At 41.4% G+C, this 25722-nt stretch overlaps 1 protein-coding gene across 1 annotated transcript in view; it reads left to right on the top strand.

Annotated features, from left to right (window-relative positions):
• MALRD1 (MAM and LDL receptor class A domain containing 1) overlaps positions 1-25722 on the top strand; it is a 274434-nt gene that overhangs the window by 39249 nt on the left and 209463 nt on the right. The window contains exons 7-10 of the mRNA XM_075828272.1: positions 11466-11626; positions 15492-15584; positions 18505-18658; positions 22533-22676. Coding sequence (XP_075684387.1) covers positions 11466-11626; positions 15492-15584; positions 18505-18658; positions 22533-22676 — 552 coding nt within the window. The remainder of the gene's footprint in view (positions 1-11465; positions 11627-15491; positions 15585-18504; positions 18659-22532; positions 22677-25722) is intronic.

Genomic DNA, 25722 nt, shown 5'->3' with positions numbered 1-25722 from the left:
AATTGTGCGGTTTTGCTGTGACTTTCAAAAAAAAACACAGCAAAAAATTCTGCTTTATTCACACATTGTGGTCACATCGTTATTTTTGGTGCAATTTCCATTTAATTGCTACAAAACCGCAGCCAAATGTCAATGAACCCTCATCAAAATGTTGACAGGCAAAGCTTCACCTGACACAGAGGCAACGCATCCGAGTAAATTCCATGTGCAGCATTAGTATGCATTCATTATCATATTCATGAAGAATTTCTATACAGAATAATTTATAGGATTCAAACAATAAGATTGCTACAGAAAAGAGGACGAAGCTCAACTCAGCTACATACAGCAGAAGAAGCAAATAGTACAAATGACATGAATCCAGATGAGTTCCATAATCTGTACGTTTAGTCGCGTTACATTTGTAATTTCCATGTATATGAATTACGTTCTCTGGAAACCAAAACTATAGATAGGATATTGTCAGTAAACGCTTGTTGTAAGTAAATAGTCAGAAAGGAAAATGGGCTTGAATTTAAAAGGAGCGAAATGATCTTTGAAATATACACAGGAATTGAATGGATCGGCAAAATAAGCGGTTTGATGCATAATCAGACCAATAACATTTCCAAAATGTTAATCGCTGCGACTTTAAAGTTTATCTGCTGTGAGGACGGCAATAAGATAATGCTTTTCAGCTCTCAATTATTTTTCCTGCTGAGTATGATACCACCAGAGCCTAAAAAAAATATATTAAGACTTAACCCTGTGGTGTCTCAGAAATAGCTTTATATATCTTGCAGAATGTGATGATTTTTGCTCTGGTATGTCATTGCGATATGACAAAAGATGTCATCAATAGCAGGGAGCTAGAATACCCCCGATCTCTGAGATGTTTATAAGTCCCTTTGAAATTAATGCGACATTACTGTTTAGTTGTCTGTAACTTTTGGCTCTCCAGCTGTGATAAAACTGCAACTCCAAACCTTTCAGAATATAAGCTCCACTGTGACCAACTTTTAAAGGGAATGTCCACACTTGAATACTTTTTGGTTGATTATCTTGATTAATTTCTTAATATATATTCTTTATATAGGTTGGAGCTCCATTTTTCTGATACAGTGCTTCAAATAATCTGTATAGTAATTGATTTCAAATATAACATTCTGGCTTCCTGCAGCCTCCACTAGAGGGAGCTTAAACTTCTGTTTGTGCAGTGAGCTCCCGTGCTCCCTCTAGTGGTGGCTACAAGTAGCCAGAATGTTATATTTTAACGCCTTAAAGCATCATGACATAGGTGTACATCATCAGTGAGAGGTAAATCCCACAGCATGCCATTCATGTCTGTCACAGCATAAAGAAACAATAGCAGAATTATCCCACCACTATAAAAAAAATCATATAAATGAACCATTACAAAAGGTCCTGTACCACCACTGGAAGACTGCAGTTCTTTATCCCTGCTCTCACTTGCACTTTCCCCTATACACTAGAAAGTAACTTGTCATCTTGCTTCCCGACGTCCAAAAAGTATTAAACTCCTAATATTACACCAATGTTAAAATATGTATGACTTCTTAGAAATATTAGATTTTTCCTTTTTTACTATTCAACATGCTATATATAGAGATTGACATGATAAAGTATCTATGCTATGTACTAAACGGTGTATTTACTAGCACCAGTGAAAATGCTAACCACAAATCAATTATACATGACCCACAAACCATATAAAGCAAACCCTCACCAACAAGACAAACTTTTTGACAAGACTTTACCTGATCTAGACCAGATTTTTTTGTGTTGGGTATTCAGTGCCCTTATATTATATGTGTATTGGTCCTCTTCTTTGGGAAAACCACTCGTCTACAGGTGCGTATATACCCCAGAGGCCGAAAAAGAAGCTGCTATGGAGCCTATAAAGGATGGGGAGCAAAAACAGGTTGCCCCATTCTTCTTCTCCATTGGTAGTGCGGACCTATAGAAGGCTTCCTTATCGCAGGCAGGGGCGTAGCTAAAGGCTCATGGGCCCAGGTGCAAAATTTCAGCTTGGGCCCCCCCTGCGTGCAACTTCTCTTTATACAGCCGACCATAGCACGTACGTAACTTTCAGCTGCATCGCTGGGTATCTTAAGTGACCCAGCGATGCAGCACTAGCATCAAGGGGCGTTGCTAGAGTATTAAAAGGTTTTTCCCCCCACAAAAAAAAATATACACATCGGAGCTAGCATATATAGATGACATACTTTAATAACACGGCAGGCTTAGTTACAGCGGCTCAGCTCTATGTATGAATGTATATATAAATAATGTAGTCACTAAATAACAGATACCAGTTCTACATAGAGTAAAGAGATTGGTTACATCCAGTGACTCACAGGTGACAACTAGCTGTTTACTTGCCCTTTACGTCTCTGGGCCAGACCGCCAAGATGTATTTTTCCAGCCCCGAGTCGTCTGCACACAAACTTTTCATCCTGCTGCTACCTCCCTTGCCCCTCTTTGTGCCCCCCCATACTTGTTCCCCTTTTGTGTCCCACGGTAATAGTGCCCTCCATTCTGCCCCCACACAGTAATAATACCCTCTTTGTGCCACCACAAATGGATAGATGCCATCTATGTGCGCCTGCACAGTACAAATTCCCCCTGGGTAGTTGATTATTTTATTAATTGCTATTCAATTAAATGCATCGGATACTAAATAATGTTTAATAAACCTGTAGGGCAGCCTGTTTCATGGATATGTCCTCCAGCAGTGCTTCATATACACTGACACCTGGGACCTCCTGGTCCTCTGCAGTTTCCCTCCACCATGCTGAGCAGAGCAGGGTCACATACTCTAGTCAGTGCTGGTCAGAAGTCGCCCTGTAATGTGCCATGTAATGACCCTCAGTAACCTCTAGCCCCTTATCAGTATCTTGTCCCTACCTTGTCTAGAGCTGTAAATGATGACATCTCTGTTATCACAGAGTCCGGTCTACACCGCTATCACAGCTAAATTCTCTCCTTCTGTAAGTAAACTTACAGAAGCAGGAGATGATTGATGGCAGCTACTGCCTTACTTTGGATACGTGGGGGAGAAGCTCTGCCGGCAGTCACATGGGAGCAGGTTGTAAGACTTCCTCTCACCCCAGAAATAGAGAGACAGCAAGCTGTAAACACAGGCTAGATAAGGGAAGAGGAAAAAACCCCATCATTAGGCTATGTTCACACGGAGTATTTTGGGGGAGGAATATCTGCCTCAAAGCTCCAAACGGAATTTTGAGGCAGATATTCCTCCCCCAAAATACTCCGTGTGAATAGCAATTATCGCGCCGTTTTTCGCCCGCGGCCATTGAGCGCCGCGGGCATAAAACACGCTTTCTCCTGCCTCCCATTGAAGTCAATGGGAGGTCGGACGCGGAAGCGCCCGAAGATAGGGCATGTCGCTTCTTTTTCCCGCGAGGCAGTTTTACTGCTCGCGGGAAAAAGACGCCGACGCCTCCCATTGAAATCAATGGGAGGCGTTCTCGGGCCGTTTCTGCCGAGTTTTGCGACGCGGTTTCCGCGTCAAAATACTCGGCAAAAGACCCCGTGTGAACATAGCCTAATTAAACTGTGTAAACAGGCTCGTCCTGCACTTACACCCAGAGGGAAATAAGCTGTGATGTGCTCGAGCTCTTACCTTACACAGCGCGATGTGCAGCAACGTGTGTATCTAGCATCCTCCGGCCCTGCCTCCTCCAATCAAGTGCCTCAGAGCACAAAAGGGGAGGAGACAGGGGAGAATTCTAGATACACACGCAGCAGCACATCACGCTGTTTAAAGAAGGAGTTCATTAATTAATTGTATGGCCAGTCTTAGAGTGGTGACGGGGGCATGTGGGCCCCCCTGGCTTAGGGGCCCGGTCGCAATTGCGACCACTGCGACCCCTATAGCTACGCCACTGATCGCAGGGACCTCTGTATAACAAATAAGAGAAAGACAATGCAGCCTGATGGCAACAAGTTGCTTTTGTTCTGCAAGAGATGGGTTGAAGGATCAGCAAACATCAGATTGTCCTGTTAGGCTTCGTTCACATCAGGGCTCCGTTCTGTCGGAGCTTTCCATCAGAACAGAACCCTGACTGAAATAAACGGAAACCATAGGTACCCTGATGCAGATGTGAACGAAGTCTTACGTGGGCGGCATGATGACAGAAAACAGCACCAGGAGGGGGTTCCTATTTCTTCTTGCTATGGGGTCCACTCTTTTCTATATCCGCCCTTGTCTGACAATTTTGTAGGTGGTTGTGTCAATGAAGTTTTATTGTATCTGTCATAAATGACAATATATTCTCTGTACTATTATTACTATGATCATTATACATCTAAATCAATCATTTATAAACCACCCAGAACCTCTAAACAGACCAAAGGGAACATATGGAAAATATATAGATTTTAATAGCAAAAATAATCCTGCAGAACATGTGCTTGTGTTTAAGAATATGAAAGGTCCAGGCGTTTCTTTCCTTTTGGAAGATTATATCGAAGTGATAAAGTTTATAACCCCAGAAAATATCAGGCCTAATAGAAAAGAATGATTACAGACAATATAGAATAACCATTATACTTTATAGTCTAGCATGGCGTGGGCTGAACCTCTGAATATTACGGAGGCCATGTGCATGTTTACTTACTATAAACCAGTATCTTTATTGCAAAGTATGGCGATGTTTACATCACATTTTTGGCCTAAGTTTGACATATACGCCTGCAAAAGCTCCCAAAGTATAGGTCAAACAAAGTGTGTGACAAATTCCTGTCTGTTTAATGGATACGTTATGAAAAGCTATTAAAAAGCTATTAAATATAATACAGGCCAGATAGAGGCCAAAAAGGCACTCTTTTGGACTTCGTATAACAATGTAGACCTATGGACACGTTTAACGTGTAGGTTTAGAGCTTTCCTGACGTACACACTCATCGAAAATGACAAACTTGATTTGAGCACTGCCTAAATATGCCAGATTCAGAATAAATCTGATATGATTCAATCTATTGTTTTATATATTCTGCCGAGAGCTCGTAAGCTTTTTAGTTTTCGTTTCTGCCATAGCTCAGGCAACCGTAGTATGATCATCTAGTTTTATGTTCAGTCTATATGGTCAGCATTAGCTACTGTGCTCTTCTGAAGACTATATGCCCATGACTGTTGACAAGAAGATGATACCTGATTTATACGTGCAATCAATTTATACGTGCCTTAAGCCCCTGAACCCCTGAGGATGCTGTATAGCACAGCAAAACATGTCGGGGGGGTGGGGCTCTGATATAACCCTTTTAATCTAATATGTACCTCCGTTGCTCTCCACATATGCTAAGTGTTTGACTCGTTGGTCTGCAGCCACGAGCAACACTGGATACAATACACACACATGGTCTAATGTGCACAGTCAGTTCTAATTCAAACGGAGGTGATGTTATCTATTTTAATTAATCAGTGTAGTCAGTCTTTTGCTCTTTAGTGGCATAATAAAATTTATTTATTTTTTTGCTCATACACTTATCCATTCATTGGCAGTTGGATTTAAAGGAATTATTCTGCTGGTAGCAGTTTTTTGTAAATACGCGCAATCAATAAACAACCAGTTGAGTAACAATAGAAGACAGCAGTTACATATATATGTGTGTATAAGTATGCCATCACTGCAGGGTGGTAGATCATGGCTGCCACCGTCCCTATTCCAGAACCCACAATGTACACCCAGAAGAGTAATATAGACACCAGCATGGAGCTGTCACAAATCCTGTGGAATAGACTGTCACTAGGCCAGCAGGGGTGTGTGAACCCACCTTGTCACCAAGGGATTTGACTTAGGGCTACTCTGTGGAGCGGAGTCTAAGAGAACCCCTGGTCTTCCCTCTTTCACCCTTGTACATGGATCTGGACTTCACTTAAGGGGAACCCCAGGTTTCTACCCCCAGAGCAGTCTCCCTTGGTGAGGACTGACCTAACAGGCGTTGTGAGGTCTGGTATGGAAAAAGGTCAAGGTAAGCGGAGGTTCGTAAAGGGTAACATAAAAAAAGGTTAGGACAGGCGGCAGAGTTTCATCACGGGTATCATATCAAATGGTCAGGTCAGGCAGCAGGCATGGATGGTCAAAGGTACAGGCTGAGGTAAAAACACAAGTCAATAGATGGAATAGCCGGGACACAAGAAACAATTGAGGAACCAAATTGCTTTGGCAATGAGTCTAGAGTGCAAGAGCTTTTTAAAGCAGAGAATTTAGTTTTGGCTCTTTAAGAAAACAAGGGACAACGCGTGCGTGCACTGGGACCCAGCGTGAAGAGTCAGCCGGGAGAGTAGTCACCAGATACCGAGATGGAAGGAAGAGAGAGGCGTGGACGCCGGGGACAAGTAAGAACATGGCGGCAGGGAGCGTTACAGGAGCCTACATTGATACTTAGATACTTATATATAGTATGATGGATGGTCTGTGGCCAACAGGAATATTTAATATCCCTGAAAGATAAATTGTACCCAGCAGGATGTAGACAAGCCGCAATGTTACAAGATGAGTAAGCACAGGCCTCAGCAGGCTATACATTACAGTTTTCAGATGTCCATTGTCTGAACAACATGTCATGCACAGTTGATTTGTGAAGATTGACGTTCTTGATGACAAAACCATAACTTAAAATGTCAAATCATCGTGATCTCTGCCTTGATATGTGACCTGGGTAGGGCTTCTATTGATGAGGTGCACAACTATCGTTTGGCAATAATGACTTTCCAAGTATTGTCAATGTCAACACCCGACAACACCTGAAAAAATCCAACACGGCAGGTCAACTTTTCTACAGGTACATGCCTTCAGTCGGCGTTTGTCACGCCCGTTTATGTCACAAAAAGTTGTAGTCAGCAGAATATGATCTATATCCTTTTTCTCAGCCGTGTGATATATCTATTGTTATGGCCAGCTTTAGGGTGGCTGGTCTGCTGAGATTTTCAGTTTCAGCTTGTGGGTTGTTTTCTTCTTCTGCAATGGAAACTACAGTTCAGAAGTGATCCTGGGAACGCTCAGTACTTTATCTGAGTCAAAAAGGGCCCATGTGTTACAGAATGGTCATCAGTGCTTTAGCTATGTCCAAATCTGTGTGTTTCACAGAGTGTTGCCTCAATTTTCCCATGCAGTTATTGGCCGAATTGTTTTTGTAAAAAACACATGGCACAAAGCCGGAAACAGTTTGTGGCAAAACGCGTGGCACACTACTGCAATATGTCAACCCAACATAATGTAGATGATTAACACTCTATAGTGCCAGCGGCGCAACTTGAAGCTCCTGTGCCCCAATGCAAAATCTATAACAGGGCCTTCCACATATCATGTACCATTTATAATACTGGCGTCTTCTTTTGTGGCAGAGGGGCTTTGCGGCCACCATGGCCTGGGGTCCGGTTGCTACCTCTGCACCGCCTGTAGCTACGCCCATGGACATGGCTGCCCCTCTGCCATGGTATTGCAGCAGCATATGATAATAATTGCACCATAATCTATTAACAATAGGCAGGTATCTTACTACATTAAATTAATACTTGACTTTAAATATATATAGGCACCATAATTAAATTACCGACCTTTATACAAATCCATGTTCCCTAGATACCCAGTATTGATAGAACAGTCAGGTCTATTGCAAAGAGTCTGTAGAATTAAAAGATCCTTAGTGAGTAACGCACTATTTAATCTTCTATCTGTAAATTAGAAGTTATGTTGATCTGTTTTGATATAACACATTAGAGGTTGTGAAGTAGAACATTATCTGTATTAGCTCTTATTTGAAACTATAACTATCCCATGCATTAAGCCGTAAATCGGATCCCTAGAGAGGGTCCATATCTCATAGCTACAGTGGGAGCGTTACTAATTTGACATCTCCGCAGACAGACCATGAAAGATTGTTAAATATCCGGCTAACAGTGCAAATCCGTGTGGGCTCCGCCATGGAGCCGGATTTCCTCAAGTGCTGGAGAAATTGACAGCCGCTTAAGTCATGCTCCTATATTCACTCTGGTTACTTTTAGACCTCAATTGTTCCTTATATCAAAGGCCACGAACATCTTAGAAGAGACAGATGTTGGAGCTGTAATGGGAACTTTCAGCACAAATGTGTAAAGAGTCAAATTATCATTCAGTAGGTCTTGTTAGAAGAGGTCACAGGTCATGATTGAATCCCCTAATGTCATGTGCTGTGGAAGGGAAAGCACTGGGCAGCTGACAGATTGGAACTCAGGACCAGCCAGCGGTCTGCTGACGGAGATAGCATGCCGAGGAGCTGTGTGAATAGGAACTGTCAGGATGATCTGTATTCTCTTAAAAAAAAAAAAAGTTTTCTATGAAAATAGATCTGATTGCCAGGGAAGACTGAAAAAAGACCAGCGATAAAAGCTTTACCTCTAGATAAAGCGAGAGTTACAGCGTCATGAACGAAAACTGAAAGGAGATACAAATATCCCATTTTTGTTTGGATTTAAAAAGAGTCGACCTCATAAAACATTTATTTTTTTATAGCAAATGAACAGTTACAAAGATGATAACAAGTTATGGGGAATTTACTTTATATTGACTGGCATTACTTGAGTACAAACTCCAGTTTAATGAGAACACAACATAGATTTTATTTGTGTATCTTTGTTCAAGATACAAAATAACAGGAATATCTAAAGGTTATCAACTCTATACATTGTAGAAGCTGAACTGAGGTATACAGAATTATTTAAGTGCTTGGGTTGTTCGCTTTTTACAATCATTTTAGTGTGAGGAGGGCCCCGGAAAATAAACTGAATACAGGTTGTGGCAGCGATCAGCTGTAATCTGCAGTGGAATCGAAAAACAAGTATTTAGTTTCCCTACAGCGCCACCACAGAGAAAATTAAGCATTACATGGTGCCCATTAAAAGCAATGTTCTGCCCATGTAATGTGCTGGGTCTGCCAGAAAAAGAAGCTCTTTGTAGCCGCTCCCTGCACCAGCTAATAGGAGGAGATTCTTTTTTTTTTAAACTCGTTTTATTGAAAAGTAAATTTGTTTCATCACAGTATGATGTATAAAAGGTAAAGGACAACAGCGTCCCAATTATTGTAACAAAGCACTCGCAGGTGCTGGACATAACATTACAATATTATCACACTGTACAAACACCACTACACAAATGAGGCATAAAATAAAAAGGAAAAGAAAGTCATCAAATAGAGCATATATACTATAAGGCATATACAGATATGACCATATGCAAGAGGTCCGGGAGATCCAGCACGAACGGACAAAAAGATCACATCTACCTTCCCCTCTCTCCCAACATCGCGTCCACTGCCATGCCCAGCTCCCCTGAGGAGTATGTAGTATACGAATAGCTGCACCACACGTCCCATATCTTATGAAACTTGTCAGGCCGATTTCTATGTTTGAAAATGAGACGTTCATACTATACAGTAGAGTTAACCATCTGTTTCCAAAATGTTACCTTAGGAGGTCGCAGATCCAATAGGAGGAGATTCTAAATGACGGACTCCACTTTACTAACTTAGAATAATGCCCTAGTAGTGTATTTGAAAATAGGTTTTCTAAACCAGACAACCCTTTAAGGCGAAAAAGAAAAAATACACAAGTTATATTGTTAGTAAGGTCAAGTTGCATTTAGCCTTAAGTTTTGTCTAGGAGAAAGGAACAACAATTTAAAGGGAATATTTTCCACTATGTTTTAAAGTGTACTTTAGTCTAAATTGCAAAACCCCTTTATTAAGCAAGTTTTTAATGCAAATTATAATCCTGTCTTTTCATTTTTACATATTATAGGTGATGCCAATTGATATTTAGAAATCATAGGGTTCTATAGCAACATTTAGAATGGACCCCACGACCCACTGAGAGCTCCGCCAAATGTTCTACACCCTTAGTAAAATCAGTATCCATCATTTCATTTTTAGGTCTGAACTATATCTATATAGAGGAGCTCTGTTTTTACAACTTGCTAAATTATATTATTTTGGCTGTATACAGCCAACACTAGGGGGTGCTATTTACATATGGAGTTACACAGATATTATTGAACTTTATGGGAGCTGTATAAATCTGTATGCAGTGAGCTCCCCATAAAGGTGTCTGCAGGTGGCTCCTATGACAGTGTCAGTGGATGCAGTTTAGTTATGGGCCCCCTCCCACCACGAACCCCATAGAAGTCGCATGTCCTGCCTGTATGGTCATGGGATGTCACTTCTCTTACATACTGAGATAGTCAGATAACAGAGATATTAGTTGAGCCTGTGTAGTTTTCAGTCAAGTTGAAAGTATTTTGCTCATGTGTCTTCTCATAGACCATTTTGTGACTAAGACTTACTGTGTGCAAAATGCAGAAGGAACATTGTGTGCCTCCTCAGCTGCCAGGATCGGTACAGTACATAGTACCACCTATGGTACTTCTAATAACAATAATAGACACTGCAACACTTTACAATTCAAAGGGTACATGTAAAAACAAAATCAGACATTACATCAACAGTTTAAAAAGAGGAATGAGGGCCCTGCTCGCTAGCTAGGGGTCTCCAATTGTAGCCCTTATTATTATAACGTTTAAAAGTGTACCTTTGATTGCAAAACAACTATTTATAAATCCATGGTACAAGTGAAGATAAGAGACTCTGTAATATATCCTAATTTACAAAAATACCTCTTTCTCTACTTATCATACTCCTTTTCTCTTCCCCCGTCTCCTTAAATGTTCATTCACTCAGATTTCACTCCTAGACTCATACAGCTGCCCATAGAAGTCTATGGAGAGATGGGGGGCGGAGGAGCAGAAGAAGGAAACTAGCTCCTAAGTCTTCTATACACAGCATATAGAAAAGATCCTGCTCCACTATCTCTATCTCTATCAGGCTCATACACAGAAGCAGCAGCAGCTGCATTGAGGACATTATACAGCAGTAAGGAGCATTGTAGCTGTGAATCCAGCACAAAGGGGACATAGTAAAACACTTTCTAGAGCCAGAAGCAGCAGCAGCATCTCTGTGTGTCTCTCTGCCTCTCTCTCACTCTGCTCCTGTTCTCTTCTCCCCTCGCGACAGACTTCTATGGGCAGCTGTAACCTGATCTCTGAGTGAAGCTGAAAATCTGCCTCCTCTCTCTATTGTACAAATTTTATGAGTGAATTCTGAGTCAGTGAACTTTTAAAGGTGTGTGGGGGTGAAAAAAGGAGTATGATAGATGGAGAGGCATTTTTCTGTAAAAATATATATTACAAAGTTTCCTATTTTCGCTTGTACTATTCATTATGGAAAGTTGTTTTATAATCGAAGATACACCTTAAATCTCAGAATGAATGTATTAGACATGTATAGTACAAAGCTTATGGGAATCTGAATATGAGATGAAACAACAATTGCCTGCAATCTGTAGCAGCAGGTCATCTAGGGCTTCATGTTCTGAAAATGCCGACATCTAAGTATTTTATTTATCACTGCAGGACATTTTCTGTTTGTTGATGGGAACCCCAGCAATTTGCACAAAAGGGCTTATTTAAAAAGCTCAGTGTTTCACAGGACCAAAGACAAGAACTGTCGCTTCCACTTCCATTACGTGATGGAGAAAGACAACAGTCTGAGACTTCTGCTCTACTCGGATGAGGTAAGAATTTATTAACTGTCTTGAACTCGTAGACACTTCTACTCTGCTGGAATTTACTGTCGTAGCAGGGAAACAGCATTAGAACATTTCAAATGATAGAAATATTAAGTGGTTTCTTTGCCAACAGCATTTATTTGCTTTGAGACTTGTATAAAAATTTAAACCAAGTCTTTGAGCGCAGGAACAATGTAAAACTTTTATTAATTTAATTATTTCAAGACATGTAGGGATTTATATGCTATTTCGGTGCAAATAAATTCTACGAGCGGAATACTTATGTATGTCTATTGTCTGAATATATCTACATATATATGGGATATAATATAATTTTTTATATATTAATAATGTATAAAATGTTTAAATGTTTTAAGATCTCTGATTGCAGTCATAGTATTGGAACGTTCATTGTTTACTTCCAGAAGATGAAAATCAGTCCTGGTTGTGTAATTTTTTACAGAGAAGTAAACGGAGTATAAAGCCATGTGTATATATATATATATATATATATATATATATAAAAATATCAAAACCTTTATTAATCACAGAAATGGGACAAACATTTAAAAGAAGTACATGATGAATGAGACGACTCTATAAAGTTACCGATTATAGCATGAAATCAGACTTTCCATGTATTGAAGAGAATACAGTACAGTACAGTACAAATTATAGTCCTTAAAATAAGGATATATGGAATGGGTAGTATATTGCTCAGCATATGGCTATCCCCACATGTAAAGAAACCCATCAAGTTATGGACACAATGGTCCTGGGAAGAAATATACTGGGAGCCACGTTAGTGGAAGAATCAAAAAAAGACCTTAGGCTGGATTCACACGAGCATGTTCAGTCCGTAATGGACGGAACGTATTTCGGCCGCAAGTCCCGGACCGAACACACTGCAGGGAGCCGGGCTCCTAGCATCATAGTTATGTACGACGCTAGGAGTCCCTGCCTCGGTGCGAGACAACTGTCTCGTACTGTAATCATGTTTTCAGTACGGGACAGTAGTTCCACGGAGAGGCAGGGACTCCTAGCGTCGTATATAACTATGATGGTAGGAGCCAGGCTCCCTGCAGTGTGTTCGGTCCAGGACTATTATTGATACTATTGAAACGAGCGCCAATCAATGAGCTGTCTCGTTGATCGGCGCTCACAAGCACCAGTCAAAATCGACCGGTGTAATGGGACCGCTAGACGTGTACGATAAGTTTATGTTTTGTTAAAGGGGTTGTCTCATCAGAGAGCTGTTTGGAGCTGCCAGTTAATTTTGCCGCAGAAAACGGATGACTGAACAGGACCCAATGTTACAGGGCGGCTCTCCCTCTTCTGGGTCTTAAGAGGGAGGTCCTGAGTGGGGACCTATATCTATGATGTCAATATGCCCTATTAGATCATTTGGACAGCTAATGTCTTTCAAAGATAGTCACTGCAGTATCTGAGTACACTCACTAATATACATTCCGGTCCCCTGTCGCGCTGATTATGATATTTTAATCGATTTTTATAGCACTGGCGGGGGACCGGAAGTCTACTTGCAAAAGTCTTCCTTCATGACGACACAATTCTTCATCATGTGACCGGCCCCGCTGTACTCCATGTACTCACTGTAGCAGTAGTACAGCGAGTACATAGAGTACAGTGAGTTTGGTCACAGGGCACCGGAGAGTATATTAGCGAGTGTACTCACATACTGCAGTGACTACACTGCTAATACTTTTTGGTCCCCACATAACCCCTTTAATCAATGAAGATAACATCATACTTCTGGATTTATTTCCTGCACTCTTAGGCCCTATTCACACGACAGGGTGTCTCGGCCGTGTAACGGCCGTTCTTTGAACGGCCGTCACAGGGCCGCTGTGGGAACAATAGACCCCAAATGGAACTATTCACACGGCCCATGTCCTATTTTGGACCGTTCGCCATGCCGCACGGCTCCCATAGAAGTCTATGGGGCCGTGTAAAGCACGGCTGCCACTTGGATGTGATCTGAGTGACGGCCGTGCTTTCTGCCGCTCGCTCTCTTCTCCTCCTCACAGTGCGAAGTGCATGCGTGGAGGAGGAGAAGATTTTTTTGCTCCCTGTAGGAGCGGATAACCCTAACCCCTGGACACAGCGTTGCCGAAGCTGTGGCTGGGAATTCTGCTACAGGAGAAGTCCCTGACTTCACAGTCCATATATGGACAGTGATGTCAGGGACTTCTCCTGGAGCTGTCCCCTAATCCAGAAGCGGAATCCCCGGCCACAACGGCCGGTGATTCCGCTCCAGTTGAAGTCCCTGACTTCACTGTCCCTATATGGACAGTGACGTCAGGGACTTCTCCTGAAGCGGAATCCCCGGTCACAGCCATCCCTGGCACAGCTGTGGCCGGTGATTCCGCTCCAGGAGATGTCACTCTCCATATATGGACAGTGAAGTCAGGGACTTCTCCTAGAACAGTCCTCTACAGTGGCACTATCTACAGGAAGGGGGGGTGCCATCTATCGGGGGTGTGCCACTACCTACAGGGGGCTGTGTGGCACTAACTACAGGGGGGCTGTGTGACACTACCTACAGGGGGCTGTGTGCCACTAGCTACAGGGGGACTGTGGCAGTATCTATAGGGGGCTGTGTGGCATTATCTACAGAGGGCAGCATGTGGCATTATATACAGAGGGGCTGTGGCAGTATCTACAGTGGGCTGTGTGGCATTATCTACAGGGGGCTGTGGCAGTACCGTGTGGCATTATCTACAGAGAAAAATGTGTGTCAAAAAAATGTACAAATCAAATTCATCAGTTTTTAAAACGGACAGGGAAAAAAACTGATGCAAAACGGGTCAAAATTGGCCGTCAAAAACGGAAACACGGCCCGAAACGGAAATGGAAGGGATGCAAAATGAATGCAAAATGTCAGAGAAAAACGGACCAAAACAGCCATTTTTATCGTCTGACGCTCGGACCCTGTCGTGTGTATTGTGGCTTTAGGAACTGTGAAAGACAAGTTTTGAGTGGAATCCATTTCATGGATATCTGATGTAATTCTTACCTTCTGTCGATGCTAACATTCATTTAGCTCCCCACTTGAAGTTATTCTCATTACAGTACACTTTGTTTTTCAAGTGATTGTTTATAGACATGATGCTTCAGATCGTAATGAACGGAGTTGATTGCATGCTTGTTTAAGTCCTCGGCTTTAATTTACTCCGAGTGTTTGTATAAATGTAACATGTTCATATTCAACAAGTTTGGCTTTCTATTGACTTATTTTATGTAAGACAGCAGCATAAAGTTAAATAATTCATTAGAAGTCACTGCTAAACAGAATATGGGTGCACACGTGTTCATAGCCACCATCAGGGCAGTACAGGTGGTACTTATATCAAGGCCCAAACTAACCTGAGAGCTGTCACCTACCCGCTACCCACCAGTCGCTGCATGGGAGCTACAAATAAACCGGGTTTCCAACATCTTGCCCTTCATTTCACATAAGTCTATATGTATAGGCACCAACCAGTATTCTTCCCCGTGGATCCATTATATATATATTGCATGGGCTTCAGAGGCTGCATAAAGAGCGTATCATTTTCCTGAATTTCAATATCAGTGGGTGACTTTGCCTGAAAAGAAGTATAACAAGACTTCCTCAGGTGTCCCCCACATGTACGCATTAGGGTTTTAATATATATCAATAAAATTATGTATTTTTTTTATTTCTCACTATTCTATTGAATTATACAATAGGGTACAAGATGGCGGTTCATGGACATAATAGTGTGTTCAGGCGACCGTTTGCCTGTATGGGGTCAGATCATTTCTGATAGCGGTCCTGCATGTGTTTATAATATTTATTTTTAATCCTGACACATTTTTATCTTCTCAGAAAGAAGTAACTCTTTTCGAACAAAATGTGTCAACCGAAGGTCAGTGGGTGGAAGGAGAAGCCTGTCTGCCGGAGAGCTCAGTACACTTGCAGGTATTGAGCACAGTGATTATCACCAGTGTTCTCTCTAAGCTGGGCACTCTGGAAATGAAAGCGTTAAAACAACATATTAATGAGGGGAATAAGTCCAATAATAGCTATATCGGTCTGCAGGGTGTGATATTTAAACTCTTATTACTTCCAGAGCGCACATCTTAGAGGGATAAGTGGAACATGGAATATCTGTAAAATAATTATATATGATATAACAAATATGAAGGAGTTTCTACTTGTGCTGCCTTTGTTGTGTATCTACCAATTACCAATGATTTACTTCTCTACCCCTTAAAACTGTCTCTGTCAGGCCTCCTATCTGGGGCAGCAGAGGATAGAGGGGGTGATGCTGAGTTCGGGGATATATAGTATTCTATTATATGATTCAGTGTTTTCATGTACAAAACTATTTAAATGCTGCCTGATCTCATAGAGAAAGCCTGTGAGTCCTGATTTTCCTGGCTCTCTTACAGAGTGATTCCCAGCTCATACAGGCAGAGCTGTCGATCACTGTATGTGGGCGGAGCGAGGAGGACTCACAGGCTTTCTCTATGGCTCCAGGCAGCATTTTACTTAATCAAATCATAAACCATATATCCCCGTGCTCAGCATCTCCTCCTCTATCCTATGCTGCTCTCAGAAAGTGTAGAATCGAAGACCAGACTGAGACGCTGTAACTCTCTCTAGTTTTCCAATTGATATTTCCCTCTTATATTCTCTCTGTCAGTCTTTACTTTCTACTTCTTACTCTCAGGCCTGTTTAACAGTCACCTTACAGCAGTGTTCTCCAACCTCTGGCTCTCCAGCTGTTGCAAATCTACAACTCCCAGCAAGCCCTAACAGCTGGTGACTGTCAGTGCTTGCTGGAAGTTGTAGGTCTTCAACAGCTGGAGAGCCACAGGTTAGGGAACATAGCTTTACCGGAATATTCTTCATAAAGAGTTGAGTAATTTTGTAAGTACATTACATTACTTATCATGTATTGATCCTGAGTTACAGTCTGTATTATACTCCAGAGCTGCATTCACAATTCTGCAGGTTTCAGAGATGAAATCTCACAGAATTCTTAGCTGACTGTAATGGCTGCCACGCCGTTCCCCGCCTTCCCCACGGCCTCTGCTCCGGTTCCTGCGCCCTCCATTCCCTCATGCTCATCCCGAGCTCCACTTACCAGATCCGGACGCTCTGCTGGCCCTAAGCGGCGTCAGGTAAGTGCATCCCTTTCCTCCGTCCGCGGCCGTCATCCTCAATCTGCAGCTGCAGCCACTAGAGGGCGCGCGTGCTGACTCTTCGTTTCTTAAATGGCCAACGCGCACCTTAATTCAAAGACTTCCTATTTAATGATCCTCCTTCCTCTGATCAATGCTTGTTCAACCAAGTTTCCCGTGAGCTTCCCTGTACCCTGGTTCTCTGTTTCCGTCCCTTCTGCCTCTGCCTGAACTTGACTATCCTTGCCTGCCGCCTGCCTTGACCTATTGCTACCCATACCCATTACGACGTCTGCTGCCTGTCCTGACTTCTGTCCACACCATCCGACCGCCTCTAAACCCGCTGTGCCAAGCGTTGCCCTGGGTTCCAAGCACCATCTCCCAGATGACACAGAGGATCCACAAACAAACCGGTGAGAACCGTTATACTGACTTAACATCTGATCTTGCTCTGGTGATTTGCTTTGGAGAAAGTGCAGTCCTTACACTATGCTGTTTAGTAATTTGATGTAGGAAAAATAAACTTTCTGTTACAGAAGCAAGTGCAGACTAACCTGAGGTGCAGAATCTATAGGAGCTCTTGTCTTCACCCCGTAGGGAGGTATGGTCTTTTTTGCAGGGCACTCTCTAGGTTTGCCTCCAATCAACAACTGCACTACAGGATCAAGCAGGCAGAGGCGAGTGGAAAAGCAAGGTTTAAATCCACTGCTGAGTGACATCACTAACCAGTGCTAGTTTCTATAGCAACACGATGTGGATGTCCAAAGTAAGCGTGGCACCAGGGAAAGAGCACTGCAGAGCGCTAGAGTTGGGCGAGATAAGTAACGCTGTCCCACTGCATTGTAGGATCTTAGCTAAGCTGTAAAGGGAGTGTCTGTCAACAAGCTTGTTGACAGACACACAAGTAACATGCAGCAGAATTGTGAATGCAGCTCTGGACTATAATATAGAGAAGCAAAACAATGTATCAACAAAGTTACTTAACATTATACTGTATGTAAATAAAAATTGTGTTCAAATGTTGACTTATCCTAAATTAATATGTTCAAAGAAGAATCCTTAATGCCATGACTTATCTTGTAATATCTACAGCAATGATTTTTTTCATTACATTTTTGAGCTTTTGGCCAATAACTCCATGTTTAAGGAAAATTGTATTGTCAATTTAAAGGGGTTTTCTGGGATTTTCAACTGATTATCTTTTGTGGATGAGCTGCAGTACCAGGCAGAGCCACCCTGACAGAGATGTCACTGTGCCAAGTACTAAATGAAGGGACCACACAGCCACAGGGAGTGCCGCTGCCTCTTCCTTCTGCTGATCGCTGGGGGTTTCAGGGTTTAGACCCCCACCAATCATACATTAATGACTTATGGTAATGACAAACCATCAATTGAAAATCCCGGAAAAGCCCTTAAAATAATTGAGCTTGCTATAATTTTCTTTCTTTGACTTCAGAATAAATGAACTTATGATGAAAACTAAATTGCTGGCACAATTAGATATGGAGATTTGTTCAAGTGATTCTACTTTTTCATTTATTTGACAGTAAGGGCAATTTTAATATTCACAATTGTGCATGAGATTGTTCCTGATGCTTATGTTGTCGATGATGACAACTGTCACAGACGTAATTCTTGCATGTCGAGCATTTACTACTTGTATACACGCAGAAACATCACAATGATTAACATATCTATGGTATAATCTAAAGCTTGCCTTTGAAGGAACAGTAAGGAACATCAGTGGGTTCATTGCCTTAGATGGATTTAAATGTACCGACTGCCAAGAATATTCTGCTATTCCGAGTTCTACCAATAGATCGCGCTTTGATGGTGAATCCAATAGTGACTTTACCAATGACTGCAGTGATGGTTGCGATGAAGACCTATCAATTTCTAGTACGTCTGAATTTTCCGGTTTGGGTTTAATCAATAATCTCTAATAGAAATGACTACAAGATTGATTGGTGAAATGATGTTTGGAGAACGTATATTGATTTATGACATTTTCATAAATTAATGGAATTGGAATTTTAAACTTTTTTTAATGAAAACGTCATAGGGAGAGAGTTGGTTTAACTATTTATTGGACTAATTTATATTACATTATTAGATTTTAATAATCACCAATAACTGTATTTTTCAGATTATTATCGATCATACAGCTCCGTACAGCCTCTAAATTGTATGGAGCTGTAATATGGTGCCCATACAAATTTACTGTGCCAATGTATTCTTCCAATTTCACACAAATTGTGCCACTTTCCATTAACTGCCATATTACTGTGGGAGCTGCGGTCTCGTCATTGATTACCAGGTATAGCGCCGCACATCTGGTTATGGCTGCGCCTGGTACTGCAGTTCTTTTCAACTTCGTTTTATTAAAGTGAATGAGACTGTGCTGCAATACCAGCCACTGTCACTACCGAATTTACTGAGCTGCACCTGGTAAACTATGAAGAGTGCTTACTAGAATAGCCCTTTTAACTGATCCTCAGGGCTAAACATACCGGCGTCATTACAGGGTTAATTTGACCTTAAAACACCCAAATTTATTCACATCAAAAATAAAATTAAGATCTAAAGCATAAAAGAAAATTCTATTTTTGGGAACCCACTGGCTGATGGGAGTATTGGTAGTATATTGGAAGAAATCCTCCATTGTACTGCACGGTTCAAGACGGCAGAATTTGCTCTGTAAATATTTGGAAAATATATATTTGTTATTTGGAGGAACTAATTGAACTGAACTTGCCACAAATTATACAATAATGTATCGCAAATCCTAAGTGTTGCTTTAGATTTAGGATAGATTCAGTTTGCAAAGCCACAAATTGATTTATTAGCAAATTTGTATTTGCCAAAAACTGGATTACATGAAAGTAAGCAATATCGAGAGAGAATGACTAAAAAATAAATAAAAAATCTAGCCTGTTCAACCTGCCACGGCTGCTGTAAATGGGATTTAATCCTTAAATAACTTTACACCAATCCCTTATTTTTTAATACTGTTCAAATTCAAGAAAACATAAATTGAAATGACATATTGCTTGCTAGAAAATTGTCAAGGACTGATTGCAGGAATCTATTCGGGTTGATTTCCCTGAGGCAACTTGCATTTATACTGTCTTATAGCTGTATACATCTGGAGTCAGTTTGCTCCCCCTAGTGGCAGCCTTGTGTTTCAGAAATATATGTACTGTATTTGACGAATCTACGCATGCCTATAAATGATCTATGCATCAAAGTAAGTGCTGATTACTATGAATTGTTATAAATTGGGGCATTCATTTATGTAAAAAATATTAATGAAATAGACACTTTGACCTCGGAGGATACAGGGTTCAGGTCGCCTCCCATGCCATTAACCCATTAGTGACCGCCAATACAACTTTTTACGACGCTGCATCAGAATAAAGTAAACAGAGCAGGGAGCTGTCAAATCTCCCTGCTCTCAGCTGCCAGAGGCAGCTGAGGGCTGGGGGCGTCCCTGCTCTGCCAGGTGAGATCGATATTAGTATCGATCTCACCCGTTTAGCCCTTCAGATGCGGTGCGCAATAGGGTGCACCGCATCTGAGTGGTTTTGGAGAGAGGGAGGGAGCTCCCTCTCATCCCACTGACACCCGGCGATACGATCGCCGAGTGTCTGTGTCTCCAACGGCAGCCAGGGGCCTAATAAAGGCCCCCAGGTCTGCCTGTAGCGAATGCCTGCTAGATCATGTCGCAGGCATGACCTAGCAGATGCCTGTCCGTGTTAAACGGACAGGCAGTAATACACTGTAATACAAAAGTATTGCAGTGTATTATAATAGCGATCGGATGATCGCATATTAAAGTCCCCTAGTGGGACTAGTAAAAAAGTTTTAAAAAAAGTTTAATAAAGTTAATGAAAAAAAAAAGTGAAAAAAAAAATATGAAAAACCCAATTTTTCCCCTTACAAACTGCTTTAGTATTAAAAAAACAAAATAAAGTAAAAAAGTTACACATATTTGGTATCGCCGCGTCCGTAATGACCCGACTATAAAGCTATTACATTACTTAACCCACACGGTGAACGCCGTAAAAAATTAAATAAAAAAACGACGGAAAAATTGCTGTTTTCTGTGAATCCTGACTTTAAAAAAATGTGATTAAAAAGTGATCAAAAAGTCGCATCTACTCCAAAATGGTAAAAATAAAAACTACATGTCTTCCTGCAAAAAAAAAAGCCCTCATACAACTGCATCGGCGAAAAAATAAAAACGTTACGGCTCTTCAAATATGGAGACACAAAACCAAATAATTTTGAAAAAAAAGCGTTTTTACTGTGTAAAAGTAGTAAAACATACAAAAACTATACAAATTTGGTATCGTTGCAATCGTAACAACCTGCTGAATAAAGTTATTGTGTTATTTATACCACACGGTAAACGCCGTAGATTTAGGATGCAAAACAGTGTGGCGAAATTTCAGATTTTTTTCTATTCCCCCCCAAAAAAAGTTAATAAAAGTTAATCAATAAATAATATGTACCTCAAAATGGTGCTATTAAAAAATACAACTTGTCCCGCAAAAAACAAGACCTTATACAGCTATGTAGACGCAAAAATAAAGTTATAGCTCTTGGAATGCGACGATGGAAAAACGTAAAAAATGGCTTGGTCATTAAGGTCTAAAATAGGCTGGTCATTAAGGGGTTAAAATATAAGGATATTTATCTTCATAGGACAATGAATGGCTAAAGGGACTATCAAGAAAACAAGGAGAGGCTGCTCAAATGTGGCTGTTAGTTTTATAAGGACATGTAGGTTTAATAGAGAGGAACATCCCCCTCAGGACTCCCTTCTGTTAGCCAGAGTGGGGATCGGCACCTTCTCGAGGATCTGACTCAACTGGTTATTGCACAGGCAACCCAGTAAGGAATCACCGGCCGGACATAGCATGCCATAGTTGGGGGATAGTCCAAACATTAACGGGAGTCTGTCACCAGATGTCCATATTGAACTACCAACGGGCTATTATAGATTAGGCTAAACTGATTCTGACATGTATTATGTCTTTCCACAGAGAAAGACATAATTGAAGAGAAAAAGCTTTTATTAAATTTATGCAAATGAGCATTTTGGAACAACGAAAGCGTCACCATTGCTCCAAAATGCTCTCTCGTCGTTCCCCAGTTCAACCCCCATCCCTCCCTGCTTCCTTTGATTGCCAGGGGCCAGGCTGCGTACTAGAGTTTACACCTTGCCCCGTAGTGTAGTCAATGCGAGTGCGTCCCTACATCCTAGTTGGTGCATGCGCAGTAGTGCCGATTAGAATGATGAGAAAAAATATTACACTGCACATGCGCCGATTAGGATGTAGGCACGTGCGCGCGTTCACTACACTACGGGGCCAGGCGTAAACTCTCCTAGTACGCTGCCGGGCCCCTGCCAATCAAAGGAAGCAGGGATGGAGGGGGGTTGAACTGGGGAATGACGAGAGAGCATTTTGGAGCAACGGTGATGCCCTCGTTGCTCTAAAATGCTCATTTGCATAAATGTAGTAAAGGAATAAAAGCTTTTTCTCTTCAAAGGAAGCACTCTGGGGAAAGACATAATACACGTCAGAATCAGGTTAGCCTAATCTTTAATAGCCTGTTGGTAGTTCAATATGGATATCTGATGACAGAGTCCCTTTAACATCTGAACATTGCCACGTTTTGAATATATGGTAATCCTGAAAACATAGTTAACGTGCATTTTTTTTTACTTCTGTAGGAAATTTTAGCACATGTGACTTTGAGTCTGGTTTTTGTGGTTGGAAAGCACTTAATACCAATGGTTGGGTCTGGAAAATAACCAGTGGAGCAACATACAGTGATATCTGGCTTAATAGAGACCATACAACCAATAGTGAATATGGTAAGTGACACCAACTGTGATCATATATATGTATGCTCTAAGAAAAGTCATCCCCATACCAGGTGTCTGCCCATCCAACAAATCTCAATCCTGTTACAGCTGTAGTCAACTCAATGCAACTGTGGATTAAAATGATACTTTTAAAGCATTATAGTGTGGTCCGGTTCAAATACCCTAATAGAGTATTCATCCATACATTAAGCAGAGAGTGGCTACAAAGAGCTTCCAGCATATAAGGCATTTAGATTTAATTAGGAACTTTGTAATGCTTCATTTCCCCTGTGGTGGCGCTGCAGGGGAATTGAACTTTTGCTTTTAAGTTCTACAACAGATTGCAGCTGATAATTGAAGGTCCCAGCAGCAGGACACCTTATGATGAACTTGTCTTTAGGAAACTTTTTTAACAAAAAGCGGAGAACCACTTTCAAGAGTATCTCCAATAAAAAATAAAATATTTTTCTCAAACACTGTCATTTGGGCTAGGACTGCACAGCACAAAAGAGTTTCCCGCAGTTTCCTTATGGGGCAGAAAGTTTCACAAAAAAGGGAATCTTTGTAGTAGGGGTTGTGACACATGAGAAATCATACTTCTCTTGCCCTCAGACTATGAAACTCTCTGACAGCTACATTTGTCAGCCATGTTATCTCTCATGGGACTAATTTTTCTGTCACCTGGTCACCCACAGGGTCCTCAACCCTCCCTCTCTAAACTTTCCCTGTCAGTTAATATCAATAACCATCGCTCTTACACTTTTCACTGAGAGAAAAAGAACCAAAAGTTTGTCCATCAGGGATATGTCAGACAGTAGTGAGCAACTAGCTTCTTCCCCTATGGATTTCAATAGAATTCAATATGGCAGCCTGAAAGAAAACTAAATGAAAAGTTGCTGGCCAGTGAGGGCTGGTTTGAGAAAGTGGTATAAGAAGTTCTTATTGTATCCACATAGTATAAATTCCTATTAAAGTCATATATTAATATTATAACAGTATGAGGAATGTATATTAAAAAATGAAATAAGTATAGAAAAACACGTATTATTCATCAATAAGTAACCGTGCTCGTGTTAAAGAATAGAAATATTATCTGAGAATAACTTGTCTAATAAATTAGACATTACTGTGGGAGATCTGTTAGGAATATTTATACTGTTGTTGCCATAGATGAATTCTCATTTATTTATGATCCCGGGGAGCTGTGTTTTGAGCCAGGAATGGCTTAGAAAGGTAAAAGAAAATGACTATAAATAATACAGTGCAGAAGATCGAAAGCCAAAAGAATACACAGGCCTATTTAATATCAGGTTTTCGCTGGAGAAACTTGCAAAACATTCTTATCAGAGGCAGTTTCTACCGAATAAACTTTAGATAAAAAAAAAATTCCAACCAACTTTTTGTATAATCCAAGACAAATCTCTGTTTGGAATTTCACACAGTTATTTTTCAAGGCTTGGCTCGTTGTGGCTCGGAAAAAATGCAGCTTATAAACCTCATTTATTCGACTAGTGTCTACCCAACACCCATCCCAAGTGTCCAGGATTCAGTGAGACGGTCCCGTATTCTTGGTACTGTCCCAAAACCTCCGACTTGTCTTCTCCAATACAGATTTGTCATTCCAGAGACTGGCACAGGAAGAGATAGCTACGCTTCATTTGCTCCTGATTGGCTGATGATATCTAAAATTTAAGTAGAAGAGCCAATGGAAGTAAAGGACAATTGTAGAGATAAGGGGCAATGGAACTGGTATATTTGCACGGGCACTGCTATGGGTGACAGACTTGTAACTACATTGTGGGCACTGATATGTGATGTTCATTATTTTATGGATACTATGATGTGGCTGGCACAATATTATTGGTAATTCCGTATGGTAGGTAACAATACAGGCGGTTCTATGTTGATGTTGCTTACTTCGTTGGAGCTATTACTTGGCTTACATGCAGTGTAGATATTGAATGTGACTCCAGGGACGGCTCCAGGTTTATGTGGGCCCATGAGCGATAGTCTTAATGGCCCATTTGCGATGTGTTACACGCGGCCGTAAAACTGCATGTATTGTACATATTACCAAAGATTTCACCTGATTTCTGAGCAGAAAATATTCAGCAGCATATGGATGAGATTTGTAAAATCTCATCCACTTGCCTGCAACAGTCTTATGCTGCAGATTTTGCGGCCGAAAATCCAGACGAAAAAGCCGCACCGAATGGGCTACGTGTGAGTACCCTAAGGGTGGATATACACATGGTGTAATTTTACGCTATGGATTTGACCGTAGCAAATCTGCCGCAAAATCTGAATTTTTTACAATGCAAAGGGTGAAATCCACAGTAATTCCCCCGGCAAATCCACATCATGTAAAACATGCGTTTTTTGCATCTGATTCGCCGCGATCAAATCTGTGGCATTAAGTTACGCCATGTATGAATCCATCTAATAGTTACTTCTTACTTGGCTGGGAAAGGTCTGCATTCAAGCAAATCAGTGGATGTTCACTTTTTAGTTGCTGTCAGACTTGTTAGTTCTCAATACTCGCAGAGCCGCGGGAACTTGGACTGCGCCACGGCTTCATTACAAGTCACAAAGAACAGCTGCTTATTGGCTGAGACTAGTGACATTTAATAAAGCCGTCCACTTGCAATCCTGGACCCGGGACTCCCACTCCTTTGCAGTTAGTCCATGTTTTCGGGCAGGTGTGGTGGAAAACCCTGGGCTCTCTCCCTGCAATGCCATTAAAGGCGCTGCTCTGCTCCCCCTTAGGGCGGATTCAGACGAACGTGATTTTCGTCCGTGCAGCCCGCGTGGTATTCACTCGGGTCGCACAGACCTATACAAGTCTATGGGGCAGTGCAGACAGTCCGTGAGTTTTGCGCAGCGTGAGACCGCTGCGTAAAACTCACGACAGGTTCTATATTTAGGCGTTTTTCGCGCATCATGCACCCATTGAAGTCAATGGGTGCGTGAAAATCACGCACACCCCACGAAAGCCCTTCCGTGGGACGCACGTTATTCGCGCAACAACAGTAAAAGAATGAATGTAAACAGAAAA

Source organism: Rhinoderma darwinii, chromosome 5 (genome assembly GCF_050947455.1).
Source record: "Rhinoderma darwinii isolate aRhiDar2 chromosome 5, aRhiDar2.hap1, whole genome shotgun sequence".
NCBI lineage: Eukaryota > Metazoa > Chordata > Amphibia > Anura > Rhinodermatidae > Rhinoderma > Rhinoderma darwinii.
The sequence above is the reverse complement of the archived record's forward strand: the minus strand, read 5'-3'. Positions and strand labels throughout refer to the sequence as shown.